The sequence below is a fragment of the Brachyistius frenatus genome, unplaced genomic scaffold (genome assembly GCF_029030835.1).
Source record: "Brachyistius frenatus isolate BFR_SWC_R1_liver_20210118 unplaced genomic scaffold, ASM2903083v1 Contig_17, whole genome shotgun sequence".
Lineage (NCBI taxonomy): Eukaryota > Metazoa > Chordata > Actinopteri > Embiotocidae > Brachyistius > Brachyistius frenatus.
This window is the reverse complement of record NW_027210616.1, coordinates 3375889-3393006: the sequence shown is the minus strand read 5'-3', so window position 1 is coordinate 3393006 and position 17118 is coordinate 3375889. Positions and strand designations below refer to the sequence as shown.

At 40.8% G+C, this 17118-nt stretch overlaps 2 protein-coding genes across 5 annotated transcripts in view; both read left to right on the top strand.

Moving 5' to 3' along the window:
* inppl1b (inositol polyphosphate phosphatase-like 1b) overlaps positions 1-5206 on the top strand; it is a 31954-nt gene extending 26748 nt beyond the window's left edge. For all 4 annotated transcript variants that reach the window (XM_069694337.1, XM_069694335.1, XM_069694336.1 and 1 more), the window contains 5 exons: positions 56-208; positions 608-689; positions 2081-2864; positions 2949-3064; positions 4432-5206. In XM_069694337.1, coding sequence (XP_069550438.1) covers positions 56-208; positions 608-689; positions 2081-2864; positions 2949-3064; positions 4432-4525 — 1229 coding nt within the window. In that variant the 3' untranslated portion in view covers positions 4526-5206. The remainder of the gene's footprint in view (positions 1-55; positions 209-607; positions 690-2080; positions 2865-2948; positions 3065-4431) is intronic.
* Positions 5207-7844: 2638 nt separating this feature from the next.
* Positions 7845-11643, top strand: LOC138618551 (P2Y purinoceptor 4-like). Its single transcript, XM_069694357.1, has 2 exons — positions 7845-8133; positions 9016-11643. The coding sequence occupies exon 2, from the start codon at positions 9064-9066 to the stop codon at positions 10156-10158; it is 1095 nt and encodes a 364-aa protein (XP_069550458.1). The 5' UTR covers positions 7845-8133; positions 9016-9063; the 3' UTR covers positions 10159-11643.
* Positions 11644-17118: the final 5475 nt, after the last annotated feature.

Below are 17118 nucleotides of genomic sequence, written 5' to 3'. Positions count from 1 at the left end.
ATCAGCTGTACCTGTCCCATTCAAGTAATCAATAATTTAAAACAATTTGTTTTAGGTGAATGCTGTGTGGCTCTACGCTCACTTACTGGTGCATCAGAGCAGTTTGAGACATTCTTGAGTCACCGAGGTGAGGAGATGGGCTCCATACGAGGACGGGTCCGAGTCCATGTGCCCAAAGATAGGCGAGAGACGCGTGAAAAGATCTATGGTGGGTCAGCAACAAATAGTCTTTTCCAAATCTCTGCTTTGCTTTGCACTATCACTTCCTACTAAACTTTCATCTCCACTGTCACTTGTGTTCTTTGACTCTCCTGTGAGTCTTACATTGCTTCCTCTATTTGGTTCCTCAATGATCCCTGGCTTGGCTTTACACTTGCTGGTATCTACCGACCGCTTCCTCTTTTGGCTCCTGACCCTGACCCTGACCAGATGCTTCCTGAAACAGGACAGATGGGTATTATGCCACCAGGTCAGGCACGACACACACAATCAGCTCTATGCTGTGTGGTTGCAAACTGGCACTAGCCTTTGGCTTACATGCACCACACACACTTTGAAGAAGTATCACAAAATGAGTTGTTTCTTTCCTGTGATTTGACTTTTTCAGAGTGGTTCTGTTTTGAGAAAGATGATAAAGGTCCTGGGAGGGGAAACATGTCTCTTGCATTGACACAGACCCCAATAACCAGGTGAGGACCTCTTCATGTTTGAGAGCGTCAGTGTAAAGCAGCAGAAAGGAAAGGTTGGGGTTCAATGAAAAATTCTTCCAGTTCTCAGCAGTGTCACATACCCTCTTTTCCAAGAGCAACATTTAGTTTTTGAGGTTCATGAATTGTTTTGTGGTTGTGAGCACATTTTTCCTATATTTTTATATATATATATATATATATATATATATATATATATATTTCTCCATTTTATCAAGCATATCATTAGATTCATAGATTCATGTACCACTGCGTACGATTATTTTGCAAGAAATTACACTTTCTTCAGAAATTTGTTCTCAATTGTTTCGCTCAAGAGCAGGGGAAATATCGAGATCTAAATTATTTTTGAAAAAATACCTTTTTATGCAATTACTTTGTTTTTTTATTTTTAAGGTTAAACCACTGAGAATGTGAAGTAAATATTTTATAAATAGAATTTTTCACAATCACTGATATTTTTTGGCCAGTAGGCAACAAACATGGCTCAAATTTCCTCAGTCTGGCAAAAATGTTGGGACACTGCAATGCTACATCATTAGGCAACTACACTGGTCAATCTAATATGTGCAGGTACGCTTTCCTCGTGGAATGCAATGTGAGATGAATGTGATATATCTGCAGTTTTCCTTGGGATTGTTGAGTGGGATTGAAACAGATATTAAATGCTTTGCCACCAAGATAATCTAAGAGCTTTGAAGGAGAAATTAGTAGGATTTAGTGGCATCTAGTGGTGAGGTTCCAGATTGCAACTGACTAGCCCTCACCTTCCTCTTTCAAGCGTGTCAGACAATCTGTGGTGGTCGTGAAACTGGCGTGAAAGGCCCTCTGTAAAGTCTGCGTTTGGTTTGGTCCCTTCTGGACTACTGTAGAAACATTGCACCCTCTGTGGAAGATGACCCGCTCCATATGTTGATATTAAGGGCTCATTTTAAGATAATTACAACACAATGATTCTTACTGAAAGGTGATTATACACTAATGAAGACATAATTAGGAATAATATATTAAATTTCTGCTAATAGACTCTCCTCAATCTTGCCCACTGAACCTTTAAAGTTCTGTGTCAAACTATAACAAAGTGCTACGCCGTGTTTTGGTGTCTTATAAGGCGTCAAACTGGATGTATTAGTCAAACTAGTCTGTTAGATTACATTTTATTTGATCATTAGCACTTGTAGCCGCATGCCCGAATCAGTGCAGACATGTACTTTAGCTCAAGGCCACGTTGGTCTGAATGCTTGTATAGTTATCAGCTAGTGCAAGGGAACACATTTCAGAGTATTGTGAAGAAAGTGAGTGAGATTTCAGGATGTATTAAAATTTGTATGTTTTTAGTTGGCAAAATTCAAGATTTTTTTTATTTATTGCAGGTCCTCTGCGGTCCCTCTCAAACTGACTCCGAGCAGCTACACCAACCCTGCCTACTTCATCTTTGAGGGTGTGTCAGTGGCACGCCGGGTGGAGGAGGCTCTCCCCCAGCGAAGGGACCCTCAGGTGATCTGGTCTGGTAATGAGGCCTTGCAGCTCCCAAAAGTCTCAGGGCGTCAGGGTTTTGACAGGAGACCCTGTCGCAGATCAGATTTTACAGAGATTGAAATTCCAGCCATCCTCCCCCAATACATTCCAGGCAGTGACCTGCAGACGTCCCAAACCAACTCGTCTTATCAGCTTTTCCCAGCCCAAAACCCCTCTCCCATCCCTCCACCCTCAAGTACTGTCATCTCACAGACTGCACAACCCAGAGAGAAATACCGAGGTAAAAACATTGTTCAGGACTCCATCCAGCCCGAAAGCAACGTAAGGAACTTGTATATGAATCACTCGGCAATCATCAGGGAAAAAGGCAGAGGGAATAAACACCAGCTTCTTCCAGAAAGGACCAATCCTATCCAAGCAGCCAAAGCACCGTCAGCTTTACCTTACACCACCACTCACATTGCTCGCTGTAAGGCCACCGCTTCTTGGATGGTGGATCAGCAGCCACCTGGGCCGACAGGAGACAACTCACTCACTGCATTGCAAATCGCCAAGTCCCTCAGCGAAGTTGACTTCTTCCCCTCAGATCAGAGAGGCCCATTCCAACCCAACAAGAGGCCAAATTTTAGAAATGGCCCCTCCGTGCATGGAGAGAGGGGCTGCTGCTGGGAGAAAGAGGTATGACCTTGCTCTCAGCAACACATGTTAAAGGTTGTTACTCCAGGTTCTTTGTAAATATTATGTCTACTTCTCTCGATCCAGGTGTCTGTCCTCCAAGGTGCACCAGAGACGGTGCGGGAGCTTCTCAGCACCCTTGGTCTCCAAAAATACACCCTGGGACTCAGCCTCAATGGCTGGGATGATCTGGATTATTTCAGGTAGAATGAATTGAGACATACATAGGCTCATTATTATAGTGCCTGTCATTTCATAGACACACAGAAATAATGTGATTACAGTTACGACACAGATTTTCTGGCTATACTAACGGCCAAAAATAACCAGTATCCAAATTTGAACAAAGGAAAAGGAGCTGGTGTGGACCTGGTTTTAAACATCCCACAGCTGAGTGTGACAGCTTTTGCAGTGCTAATGCAAACACCAGTCTCTCAAAATGCCCCCAAACATGCTGCTCTTCCAGCATTTAAATATATATATAAAACAAAATCTAAACCAAAATAGAAATTAGATGAAGTGGGAAAAAGCTAATACAAGTGAAAAGATGAAAATTTCAATACATTTTGAATTTTCTGAGAGCCAACAAGAAGCAATCAGTAAGAGGAACTGGGAGCATTTACAGTATGCATAAATATAATCATTGCGACATTGAGGCTGCTGAAAAGACATGATTTACCCACTTAATGCAAACACTATAATTTGCAGTGATAAATGTAACATGAAAGATGTTACCACCAAAAGTGTTATTTGTCCATCACTGACTTCCCTACTTGTTTTTGTTTTGTTTGTTTTTTCAAAACACAACTTGCTTTCCGAGTTAAAAATATGAAAACATGATACAGGTTCCTCAGAAATATGGATGAATAACCCCACCTCTGTAAGATGGGTCACAGTCTCACATGATTCTTAGTGTATAGTTGCTGGTAGAGATAAACTTGGTGTTCACAAGACAGTTGCAGTAACCAGCTGAGGGTCAAATCAAATTACAACCGTGCATGCGATAGTCATCAGTGTGAGATGAGCATTGCTGTCAGGTTAGCAGCTCGAACCTCCTACAAAAGGGCTAAAATAAATCCACTCAGTGTTACCCCAGAATGTTTCCTTCCTTTTTGAGCTGCAATGGAAGGATAACATCACAAAAAGAGAGATACTTTTGATAACCCTGACTCAACAGTTTGATATGAACTTTGGAATAAAGTTTCAGAATTGATGGAATGTAATCTTCCCGTGGAGGCACATTTAGAAACAAATCTTTTCATGGCCACTTGAAAAGAAAGAATGTTTCCAGCAAGGAAAAAACTACGTCAATGTACATATGGGTATGTGAATATTGTTTTATGGCTACCTTAAAAAAATATTTCACATTTTTTTAAAGTCAAAGTATAAATGAAAAATACTATATTTCTCCCTGATATATGTAACTTCTGGTATGTGTATAGGGATGCTGACTCCACATGCATTTACAAAAACGTACCAGATTATAGAATGCACAGTTACAGTAAATCAAACTGACTCATAACTGTGGATTTCCAATCACGTGAGATTCAACACTATTTGTCCTCCACAGTGGCATCACTGAGGAGGATCTATGTGCTGCGGGAATAACAAACCCTTCACACCGACGCAGGATCCTCGAGAACCTACCCAGGAATTGGAACTGACATGGAGAGATGAGAAACATTGATGGTACAAATCCTTGTCATCTTCTCAATTAGAACTGGAAGAACTATTAGAACTGTATGAAGGAGAGGCTGATTGGATTTTCAGTCACATCACTTGGACTTTTATATGATCAGTACTGTCACAATAGGTTTGTCTGTGTCAACCGCAGCACAGAGAACATAATGCAGGAAGTACACATTGCACAGTAGTCTGCCTTATTCATCTATATATATTGATAGATAATCAAAAGGTGACATGAATGAAAAGCCTTGATGTGCATCTCCAGTTAATGACACACACAAATACTGTTAATGATTTTGAGCTCTTATTGCTATTGTTTTCAGTGATTTTTAAATAACTATAAAAATATAGTCCTTCAATTTCAAGTGTTCACTCCAGGCTACTATTTACCATCCACCTTCATCCTTTCTACTGTGTGCCTCCATTACACGGCTATTGTTGAACCTGGACCTAAAAGCCCTCTATTAAACCCACAGAGCATAAATCCATCCATATCTACTGGAAGATTGTCTGCAAAGCTGGTATACAAATACCCGCCATATGTCATCTTGTTTACTTTCTCATAACGGTTACTATCATGTCACTTAATCAGCACCTGTGTCCACTGTGCATGTTTTATGCAACGTTTATAAGGTGCATAAAGCAACTCTTGACTGTCACCGAGCAATCGCAAGTGTCGTTTCATGCTGTCAAACTATGGCAAAAAAGAGAAGTCTCGTCTCTTGCTTCCATTTTGGAGCATAGTTCACATATTCACACGGTCCTGTACATACAAGGGGGATTTGTTGTGAGAGGCAATGCAAGTCTCTACTATGAGTACAGAATTTTTATCTTTATCAGAGGAAAATATTACATTTTGAGACAATTCTTTTTTTTAATCGGTTGTCAGATCTTCCACTTTGTCTTTACATGTATTGTCTTAATACAGAACTTTAAAGCAATCCATGCTGGATAGATGATGCTTCTCTATATGTGGAAGCACATACTGAAAATTACCGGCTAGGATAAGCCAAGCATTGTGGTCTTCATTTCTAACAAGTTACAGAAAGTTGATGTCTCTTTTCTATTTTTGCACTAGTTTTTTTTTTTTTTTTTTAACTGTTTGTATTTTACATTTTTGGTGAAGCTACTGTAGAATACTGAAGTTATTCTTAAAAACTTTCAAGAAAAATATTTATTTAGTCTAGATGCCCTACAAAATACATATAACTGCATCAGTTACTTTTGTCCATACAGGACACCTGAAATAGATCGTCGGGTCTAAATCCTGTGAGTTGTATGTGTCAGCTCACCTATATATTATAATAATAGAATGCAGAAGAAAGAGATGAAACAACTGTGAGTCTGATCCTAAACAACTCCTGTGTGAGTGTCTGTCTGTTTTTCTGCTTATAGCATTCAGTTGAGGTAGTTAGTTTTAGGACACGGCCAAACACATCGATTGAGAGCAGGTATGTGTCACTGACCGCTGAGTCAAGGCCTTACTGACTGTAGTGATGTCATCAGCTGTCGGGGTGCTAGGAAGTTTCAGCTACATACAAATTGAAGGAAAGTATTGAGTTTTATTTTAAAAGCGACATGTTTCATTGAACAGGTGTATATTTTGACATAATAGACGGTCCCTCATGCAGCAGCATGTTTCAGGAACAAAAATATATCAAAGGACTAGGTAAACACATCAATTTTAGAAAGTGACTACGTGTACTTCTTAAAATGTCAGAATGTGCTTTTAAAAATCCACAAATTTGTTAATAATCTGATAAAGGTTCGTGTGTATGTGAACGTGCAGTCTGTCAGTGTTACTGTAAATCCCTCCACCCTCCACATTGAGAGAGGAAGAAGAACATGCTTTGTCAGTGTCCCACTCACATTCCAGACATCTAACCGACAGAAACCCAAACAGTACACAAACACAAAACCTCACACTGCTAACAACAACCTGGCCCATTCACACAGAAACACACATTACCACAAGCACAGCACAAAAAAAATCATGACTGCATCTTTAAATGAGGTGAAGGGGTCAGTTTCATATGTAAGGGACTTGTATTAACCGTTTCAGGACCATTTTATGTTATGGGTTCTAAAAATATATCTTCAATTAACTTGACAACAAAGATTTATCTGCAGTGAAGCCTTCTTGGCTCTGCTTGGTTGTCTTTTACCAAAGCAGGACAGTTGGCAGCAGTTTCACACTGAACTTCACAAGGACATGTACTCTTTGCATACCGACAGAGTCATATTTTGTTCATCTCATCGTAGATCACAGAGGGGTGATTCAAACCAAAGGTGCTCATTGACTTTAGTTTATTGGACTGGTTATGATGATGTTTGCGACTGTGAGTCACTCAAACTTATTTTCTTAGTAACTTATTAAGTAAAGCCTCATCTCGGGTTTATTGTCTGTCTCCAACAACAGCGCTGCACATCCCACTTGTTTTTATTTCTTTACGATCAGACTTTATAATTCCACACCTTGTCATGTGAATCTTTGGAAGAGCCCCAGATGACGAAGATCACTGAGGAGATGAACCAGTTAATCCCTCATAACTCCTGAGAACAAATGTTGCCTTTATATAACTGCTATACAGGTCACTGTACAGCTGTGCAAATATGAACTTCTATAACATTTCAGCACTATTAAGTGTTGTCATGGGAATGATTTTCATCACAAAGACAAATAATACCAATGGTGGAGGAATTATTAAACTCTTTTACGTAAGTAAAAGTGGTGGCATCACAGCGGAAGACATCAGTACAGATAAAAGTTCTGCAAGATGCAGTCTCGAAAATCAGTGGCAAAATGAACACAACTATCAAATACGGTATAAAAGTAATCAGTGTTTAAAGTGCTTGATCATTGTCATGCCATTTTTAAATTAGCTGTAGGTTACTTTATTGTTGTGGCTCCATAAGTGACAACTACTTTACAGGATGTGCTGTTCATTAATGTAATTTAAAATCAATGGAATGAGCTTCTCACTTACTAGACCATAAATAATAGGAATAGATGTAATGTTTCCTACTCAGATTTTCCATAGAAATAGTAGCACACATTGAAAATAGCCCACTAAAATAAGTGCATCAGAGTAAATATAGTTACTGTTCACCTCTCCATCTATATATATATATATTTTTATAGGGTTGTATTTCCAGCCAGTCAAACAGTCTGCTGCTGTAAAAACAAAATTAAAAACATGAATCTGAAGTATACATTCTTATTCTTATGTAAATACGTTCTGGTTTCATGTGGTTCACTAAACAGAAAGTGTCTTGGTCTGAATACTTTCATGGGCGGCAGTTTTATCGACTCAGCAGCGTGACTTCCCATTTCAGCCGTACAGCGTGTAGGACCACTCGCTCATGCATCCTCCAACTCCGTGTTGACTGCCACGGATCTCCAACATGACTTTCAACGGGAAAAAAACTTGAGGTGCGTGTCTAATGTGCGCCGGCTGGACAACAAAGGCAGCAAACTAGACGAAAGGAGTGAGAAGGAGCAGCTACTGGATCTCAGCTGAAAATTGAAACCTGACGACCGGGATCCCGACCAGCCCGACACCGACCCTTCCAGTGTCCTGCTGGGGTGAGTACAGGAGAGCTGCCATAACTCGGTAGTTTAAGTATTTGCGTTGCAGAGAAATATCGACCAACGATAAGAGCCGATGCTGTTCTGCGTGTGCAGAACTTCAAGTTGAGAACTTTGGTGAACCAAATGGATCTTAATACATTGCTCGTTCGTTTTCATTAAATAACATTTAAACTATTAACCTGCTGAGATCGAAAGTTCAGGTTCACACCGATCACTCAATTTTTGGTCTCTGCTAGTGCCATTTTTACACTTCTTTTTCACGACATTTCATACTTAACAATGTACTCAACTATTTTCTCCGCTATTTGCTATAGTTAGGAGTTTTTTTTAATTTTTTTTTACCTTAAACAGTTAAGGTAGCAACGCTGCGATCACTGTCAACTTTAATTGCGTCTTGCATGCACCTATAATAGGAATTCAGTAGTGTAATGTACAATATAATATAGTATATATATCACTTTGAAAAGAGACTTTCTGCTACCAAGTGATAATACTTTGCTTAAGTAAAAATGTTAATAGTATTTTTGGACTATTTGACTATTTTACATGTTTTATTAAATGAAGGATATGAGAGCTTGTACCATCCCCGAGTGAGATTAAAACAACTAACTGTGTGCAACCAACTGTTAATTGTCATTACTAATGAAACAAAAAAATATTTTCTTTTCATTTTATTTAAATATCCAACCAACACTTGAGATTCAGTGTACAGACTGAGAAAAGCAGCACATTTTAACAACTGGGAAGGTTATTTTTGCTGTCAATCAACTAATCAATTAATTAACCTTTCTAGTTGAAAATCATCATATATGCCTGTGCTTTTTTTTTTTTTTTTTTTTTTTTGCACAATATAAAATTCCTTATATTCCTTTGCAGGTTTTGGCATCTGCTGGCTCTGAAGCTACACTCAGAAATCCCATCGTTATGGAAACGGTTATCAGTAACCCAGACACACACAACCAGTCAACAGTGTTCACCTCGATCTTCAACTCCAGCTGTCGCTTTAACGAGGAGTTCAAATACATCCTGTTGCCGGTGTCTTACAGTCTGGTGTTTGTTTTTGGCTTTGTGCTCAATGCTACAGCTTTATGGTTGTTCCTCAAGATGCGTCCGTGGAAACCCAGTACAGTGTACATGTTCCACCTCGGCCTCTCTGACTTCCTGTACGTACTCTCCCTGCCCACCCTCATCTATTACTATGCCAACCGCAGCCACTGGCCCTTTGGTGTGGCTGTGTGCAAAATCGTGCGCTTCCTCTTCTATGCCAACCTCTACTGCAGCATCCTGTTCCTCACCTGCATCAGCGTGCACCGTTATCTCGGCATCTGCCACCCCATCAAGGCGCTGACCCTGGTGAAGTCTCGGCATGCCCACTTTGTGTGTGGCATGGTGTGGGGTGTGGTGACCGTGTGCCTGGTGCCCAACCTCATATTTGTCACCACCTCCAGGAGGGACAACGACACCCTGTGCCACGACACAACCAGCCAGGAGGCCTTCCATGAGTATGTGGACTACAGCTCTGTTGTCATGGTGCTGCTCTTTGTCATCCCGTTCATGGTCATTGTGGTGTGTTACTGCCTGATGGCGCGGGCACTGTGCCGGCCCAGACAGGGATTACCTGCCAACCGACAGGGTGCTGCGGCACGTCAGAAGTCCATCAAGCTCATCATCGTGGTGCTGGTGGTGTTTGCGGTGAGCTTCGTCCCATTTCACATCACACGGACACTCTACTACACCTCCCGGGTGCTGGATCTCAACTGTGAATTCCTCAACATTGTAAACTTCACTTACAAGATCACCCGGCCGCTGGCGAGCATCAACAGCTGCATTGATCCCATTCTGTATTTCCTGGCAGGAGACCACTACCGTTCCAAAATGATGTCTGTTCTGACAGGAAAAAGACAGATGACAAGCAGCCAAACACCTGAACAGCTACAAACACAGCCAAACAACAACTGCGGTCTGGCTCTTGTTTACAAGGACTCAGCTCTTAAAGCCAGCAGAGAGTTTGAGAGATAGTGGGAAGAACAAAGTATTTAAACATGTGATCACTGTTTTTGTGAGATTTTACAAGTTAATGTTGTTTTTTATGAAAGAGTCTGTTCTTTTTTCTTTGTGTACAATGTACCATTACAAAGCGATTATTATGCAAAACTTAACATGTGAACAAGCTGTTGCACATACTAGTTCTTCTTTTGAAGAAAATGGTGGTTTTATAGGAAACGGAAGCACTTGGGTGAGAACGTCTGCCACAAGTGGTCGTAGATGTCTTAAAGTAAACAGATAGAGGATTCAGTCTGTGAGTTCTTATCACCGTGGGTATAGAAAACTAAGTTTAATTGAACACACTTTTTATATCTGACTGAAATGTGGCGGATAGCCTGGATGTTATCTTCGAAATGAGGGAGTTGTGAGACAATCCTTTCTGTTTTGTCACCAGTGTTTGTGTTACCCAGGAACTGCAGCTGGGCCCAGTGCAGCTCCGGATACCAGCTGTTTTTGTCCTTCAGCTTTCACAGATGTCTTTTTCTCAACTTCTGGTGAAAAACAGAGACGGCTCCGGATAGTCTCTCTGCTTTAAAACACCCACACCTCCGTAGAGGGAGAAGGGATTTTCTTTCTTACCTTGGTGATTGATACATGGAATTTAAAGGTCTTTTTCTTTCAGTAATCTAGATTTAACTCCTTGATAGATTTCCATCCAGCCATTATATACCCGCTTATCTTGAACAGGGTCACGGAGGGGCCTATTCCAGCTCACTTTGGGTGAAGGCAGGGTACACCCTGGACAGATCGCCAGTCCATCACAGGGCCGACACATATAGACGGACAGAAACAAAGACCATTCACGCTCTTCATTCACACCTAAGGGCAATTTTGTCCAGAATCACCAATTAACCTGACACACACATGTCTTTGGATGGTGGGAAGAAGCCACACAGACACAGGGAGAACATGCAAACTCCACACAAAAAGGCTCCAGACCTCCTGAATGTATGCTGGAGCAGATGTATTCACACGCCACTGTGTCACATGGTGCTCTCGTGATCTGAAGTATTGTCACTGCCTTTGAAGATGTTTTTGTAATAACAGTTTGACATGTGTCATAACTGCATGAGTTACCGCAGTGGTGTCATAAACTGTATGCCACGCATCATGATTATGCAGTGAATCATTCCTGTCTGTTCAGTGGAAAATTGAGGTCTCACGTCTTTGTCGGGTCAGCAGAGTAATGTTGAAGGACCTACCAAATTAAACCTACATGATACTTTTGTTTAGCCAAACTGAAACTAACCCTCTTAATTACCTGAATACAACAAATGCGATGTTTGGGGAAGTGAAAGCACAAAATGTTACTCAAAACAATGACAAAATTGTTTTCGTTGGAAATCTACCACCAACCATGTAGAATTAAAGAGAAATAGAAGTTCGGCTCTTTCATGTTTTCATCTCTGTATCGCATTTATTTAAAAGAAACTTATTCATCTCTTGTTTGAAGAAAGACCCTGAATAAATAAGCGTTTTATACATGATTGAACAGTTTTATGTGATTAAGCTAAGGAGGAATGCACATTGATGAACCCCTTGAATCTTGATAACTCCTGTCATGTCAGCTTACTAGCGCCTCCCCGTGGTATAAATTCGTCTACCAAGCTGTGCTCAGGCGCAGGTCAGGAGGGCTGATCTACTAAGTTGTGTGTTTTCAATAGATAACCCAGATAGCTTAATGCACAAAAAAATGGTAATCTACATTTAGTTTTTTTCTTGTTGTGAAATTGTCTCACTGCAGCATACTGTCTGCCCAAGTTGTCCCTTGGCGCTGTCTAAAAGACAAAGGACGAGATGAGAGGAAGGCAGCCCCAGAAACTCGGTAAGATGGTATAAAGTATTTCACACGTGAACCTTGAACCTAAAAGACAGCGTTGCAGAACCTGAATTGGATTAGGAACCTCTCCAGCAGAAGCAAACCTTCAAACTAAAGACGTGTATTTCACCTCGGTGTTATTCAGGAAATATGTTTTAGTTAGTCAAGTGAGTATTGATCATATTTGAAGGCGGTTCTGAGTCTTCACGGCTGCGTTTCCACAGGATGCCACTTGTAGAGCAGGTGTCACACTGTGGAGTAAGAAAAACCGAACAAAGACTCTATAAAAGTAGGCTAGGTGAAATTTCAATGCCACAGTAACCGAGTCAATTTTAAATTGATTACAGTACAGGTCCTGTGATCTTCCCAGCGCCAATTGCACAGCAGATGACTGTCACTGAATGAATCCCCCCCCCCCCCTGCATGCATTGATACATTGCCCACCCACCTCATACCCCATATAATATGCTTTTAAACTTTGAAAACTTTGTAAAATTTCTTTCCTCAATTCTCCTTTTTTTTATCTTGATATATGGATTAAAAATAACAGCAGTTTAACTACGTCTATTTATGATTTTCATGTTTTGTCTCACTGAATAACGATCCACTTTCTGAGTGCCGAACTGCTGACGATATTGACCATCGAGCACAAAATGCAGATTTAATTAATTTGCATTAAGTTGATCCGATATTTCGGAGTTATTTTTTTTCGCCTGACTGATGTGTAGCTTATTATAGCCTTTAATGACTGTATTTGACAGTTGTCCCCGGCAGCCATACCAGCATTGTTTGGCATCTCCATCCCATGCTACAGGCTCACACATTGAAATAAAGTCGACCCAGATATTTTTCTTAATAATTTCAGTTCTGCCGTCATGTTGAAAGGCTGTTGGTGACTTTCAACCTCTGTGTGTGCAGGCACATTTGTGCGCGGAGTAATGCAAGATATGGTCTGTTTAGATACTCCTTTTTGGATCTGAAGACGTTGTTGCCTTGGAATTATTATAGCACACAATGACTTAAAAAAAATTCAACTAAAGTACATTTTGTTTATTTGAGTAGCGATGCAATTCAAAGTAAATAACTTATTGGCTATGATTTGGGGTTGTCCTCTAGAAATTTAAAGATAAATGGATAATTAGCTGCCTGATGTTTTTTTTTTTCTTTTGGTTTAATGTTTGCAGGGCGCCACCCCACGCCTGCAATACACAAACGCGGGTACTTTCAAACCCCAATAGAAATTATTTTGATGTACGAAAAACGCATATGAAGCAGTGACCAAGTCTGCCATTTGCATGGAGACTGAGCCTTTATGAAAAAAGCAGAAGTGACCAATTATACCACGTTATATTAGATCTTTTGTGATTGTCACTTCCATTGTAACAAAGAGTTACAAAAAGTCGATCAAAAACGACACAAATGTAAACCAACATGTACATCACATGTTAGATCTTGTGTTGTAAAAGAAAAAGAAAAAAAAAACAATTTTAAGAAGCCTTTTTTTTTTTTTACTCGTGGCGTCATTATTCACAAATAAGCCTAAGAATAACAAATGTTTATGCCAAGTAAAAAAAACTAAAACATTTGAAGACTTTTACAGACAAAAATTCTTGAATTTAACTTCAACTGAATGACCCAGGAAAATTTAATTGGCCTCCTGTGCTGTTTAATTGACCTCATTGTTCGGTGGGTTTGTTTGGATCTGTGTGTGCCTCGATTCTCAAGGTTTGTTTGAATTGGTTTCAGGTCTTTTTTCCTTTAATCGACCATCATGCAGACAACACCACTGAATAAAACACTATAGGCAGTGAGGATGTCTGTGCTCAAGGACACTGAGTGCAATCAATGATTGGATTCAAGACATTTAGAAAAGAGTAACTATTTTATTTTTTAATTCAATTTTTTTAATTTTTTAAAGTGTATAAGAAAAATAAGCTGAAAGTTGATCACCTTCACGACTGCTTTGAGTCCAAGTTTTCCCTTTGGCTTTAAATACTTTTTACAAGCTTTCAATTATCTTAAAAAGTCCCCTTCCTGCAGCAAAAATGATTTCAAGCTGATAAGCGCAAACGGCTGTTGATATTTGTGATTTAGGAGTGCAGAGCTGAGATATTTTTAAATTTAAAATGCCACCAAAAATGCCAAAAATAACCATAATGTAGTTATAATGGACTTGACACCCATTTTGGCCTGTTGATAACCTCCATTTCATAATCTGAGAGCATGAATACAAGTTTTCGAAGACAGATTTAATGATTGGCATCTCAATCATTTGATACTGTATATTTCTGCTGAAGCAAAGTCAAGGAAAATTCTTAGACCATTCCTACATAAAAAAAATAAAAAAATACAATAAAGCAGTAAGTATAGAACATCTTTTAATTAAGAGGATTTGGTCCTGTTAGTAAAATTTTTTTTTTAAATGCACTGTGTATTGATTGTGAGATAGCCTACACCTACGCCTCGGCCTAAAGTGATGCATTTGTTGAGCCTTGAACATTTTTTTTTGTGTGTATTTCCTCTTGTTTGTCAAATTATAAGGCAGAGACGAGGGATTTCAAGGACGCGTGGACTTCAATTTAAGCGAAGAGGCTGCGAGTGGAGTGGAAGAGTGACACACAGAGGAGAGAAGTTCATTATTCCGATGAAAAGGAAACCAATGGCTTTCATAGTCGCCATGGTAACTGGCCTTTCTTTTGCCGCCAGACCTATGATAAGGTACTTCACAGCATTAAGCACAATTATTGCAAGGTAAAAGGGGAAATATTGCTTTCCAATGCTAATAGATGTTAGATATTGATTGGCGTGGCGATTCATATAGAAGTGTGCCCCAACTGTTTCACCTGCCTGACTCTCTGCAACCTTTGATGAAATTTGATGGAGCTGAGGCTGCAGGCCTTTGTGGCTCGGTGGGCTTCAGCTGCATCCTTACTTGAAGAGAACATAAGAAAAAAAAAAAAACACTTTGCTCATGGCAGCCAGAGGATGAAGACAGATTAACTTTAAAACAGTGAGATAAAGTGAGAAAATTGAGAGAAAAAAGGCAATTCTGATTATTATTTTTTCGGTCAGGAAAAACTCTGAAAGCCTGCATGTTTTTTTTTTCCAGCTCTCGTACTGCAAAATGTCTCATAACATAAACACTAAACACCCGCTGCTTCGCATCATTAGCATGTCATTCTGTTGTCAAGTGACCCTGCTCGCTTTCTAACACAATGACGGGTTGGCCTTTGCAGCAGTGAGGTCAGCACCAAGCATAAGACCAGGCCACGGGGGTGGTTTGTCGGTGGCTGCCTGCTCAGTTGGTGAGAGGATGGAGGATTAGCATAGTGGATAGCATGGGAGCTCGTGTGCGAGGAGGGATAGGGTGGTGGGGGGCAAATTGTTTTAACCCCTATTACGGCAACTGCACGGCGCTTCTCTTATCTAGGCCGCTGCAGCCACTCATTAATATTCTGTACATATGGCAGTGCTTTCTGTATCATTGTCTATTAATGGGAGGGATAATCGCTCATTCAATTATCAGGCAGTCAGCAAAAGACCAACCGTGCCTGTACACCCCTGGTTCACACAGTGGCACAGCCCAAAACAGAGGTGTGCTAGAGAGAAGGTGAGAGCGATAGCAGGGATTACAACGTATTAGCTACTTTAAGAAGTCAGTCAGCAGGAAGAATGTGAAGCGAATGGGGATCTTGCTGGCGAACAAGAAACATGCCTGAACTTTGTGGCAGCAAAGCAGATGAGGGCCGTATCTTAAACCTTCTTCCTGCTCAACTTAAAAGTCACACTCAATCATCAGTGTCATGGCCACGATCATGATGGTTTCAGAGAGCGTTTCGTGCTTTTAAACACAGAAGCTACTCTTTCGTGGCAATGACCCGCCTTTAATAGCTGTTTGATAGACTCTGACAGCTCTGCCAAATAAAGCTTGACCCTGAAGTCTGCAGGCCAAAGATCTGTGAAGTGATCAAAATTAGTGTTCATCCCTGTTGATCTGTGCTTTGTGGCCTCGGGACCTTGAGCTTTCTGTCTGTGTGCTGCCGAGGCCACGGCAAGGATATGAGGGGGGTTACTGATAACAGTGTGACCTCTGGCTTTTTTTGACCTGGAGAGACCTTGTTGAGTCAACACAGGCGCACACACACACACACACACACACACACACACACACACACACACACACACACACACACACACACACACACACAGAAGAGAGAGAGAGAAGTGAAGAGGGAGAGTTGGAATTAGATTGTTTAGTTATTGAGTGCACCGAGTTTCTTCAGGAGGTGGGCCATGAGATTGGAAGTGCAGAACTCTTCCAAGCGGAGGTGTTTTGAGGGAGTGTGAAAAAGATAGGAGGTGAAATGTTAACAAAATGTTAACAAAATCTTATAAAATCCGTAGTTTGATAAATTTTCGCGTTTTGAATGAACCGAAGGCGGTTGAGGCTGTGGAGGGCCTTTGTTGGAGGTCCCATTTTCTCTGGCAGAGCAGCACGCTCACAGGGTCAGCGAAGTTACGAAAGTAATTAAAGCTTGGTGATTCACTGCCTGCTGCAGAGAAAAGAAAGCAAGCTGTCATTCTGATTTAGAAAAATAAATTACAATTTTAATAATGGGGGAGGATGGGGGTGCGAGAACGTCTAGAGCCTCGGTGGGTTGGGGGGAGGCGGGGGTGGGCATCATGGGTGGGAGGAGGGGTCGAGGGGGTAGCTGGCTGCCTACTTATCAATAGTTGCAATTTTTTTGAAACCGCATCGGTAGTACATTGCGAGAGCACAAGTGCCCTTAAAAAAAGAAAACCCCGGAACATTAACATACTGATTTCATGCGCATGGCAAAGGGCCTGAGCCAATATCAGAGAGGACTCAGCAGTCCTATTGTCTGCTGGGACTCTGGTCCCCTCTGATATGAAAATTCAATTATTTTATAACTAGATCTGGCGCTGCGTTTTGACAGTCGACGGTAGCGCCTTGCCAGCTGCATCAGTGTGGGGGACCAGAGGCTCCTGATAGCGAGAGGGAGGCCTTTCAGACACTGACATGTTTTTGGGGGACAAGATTGCCTAAATGTGTTGCATTTAAGGACTGAAAGTTAATCTAATGCACCACCATT

Coding starts and splice junctions, on each gene's coding strand:
- LOC138618551 (XM_069694357.1), top strand. CDS start 9,064: ATGGAAACGGTTATCAGTAACCCAGACACACACAACCAGTCAACAGTG.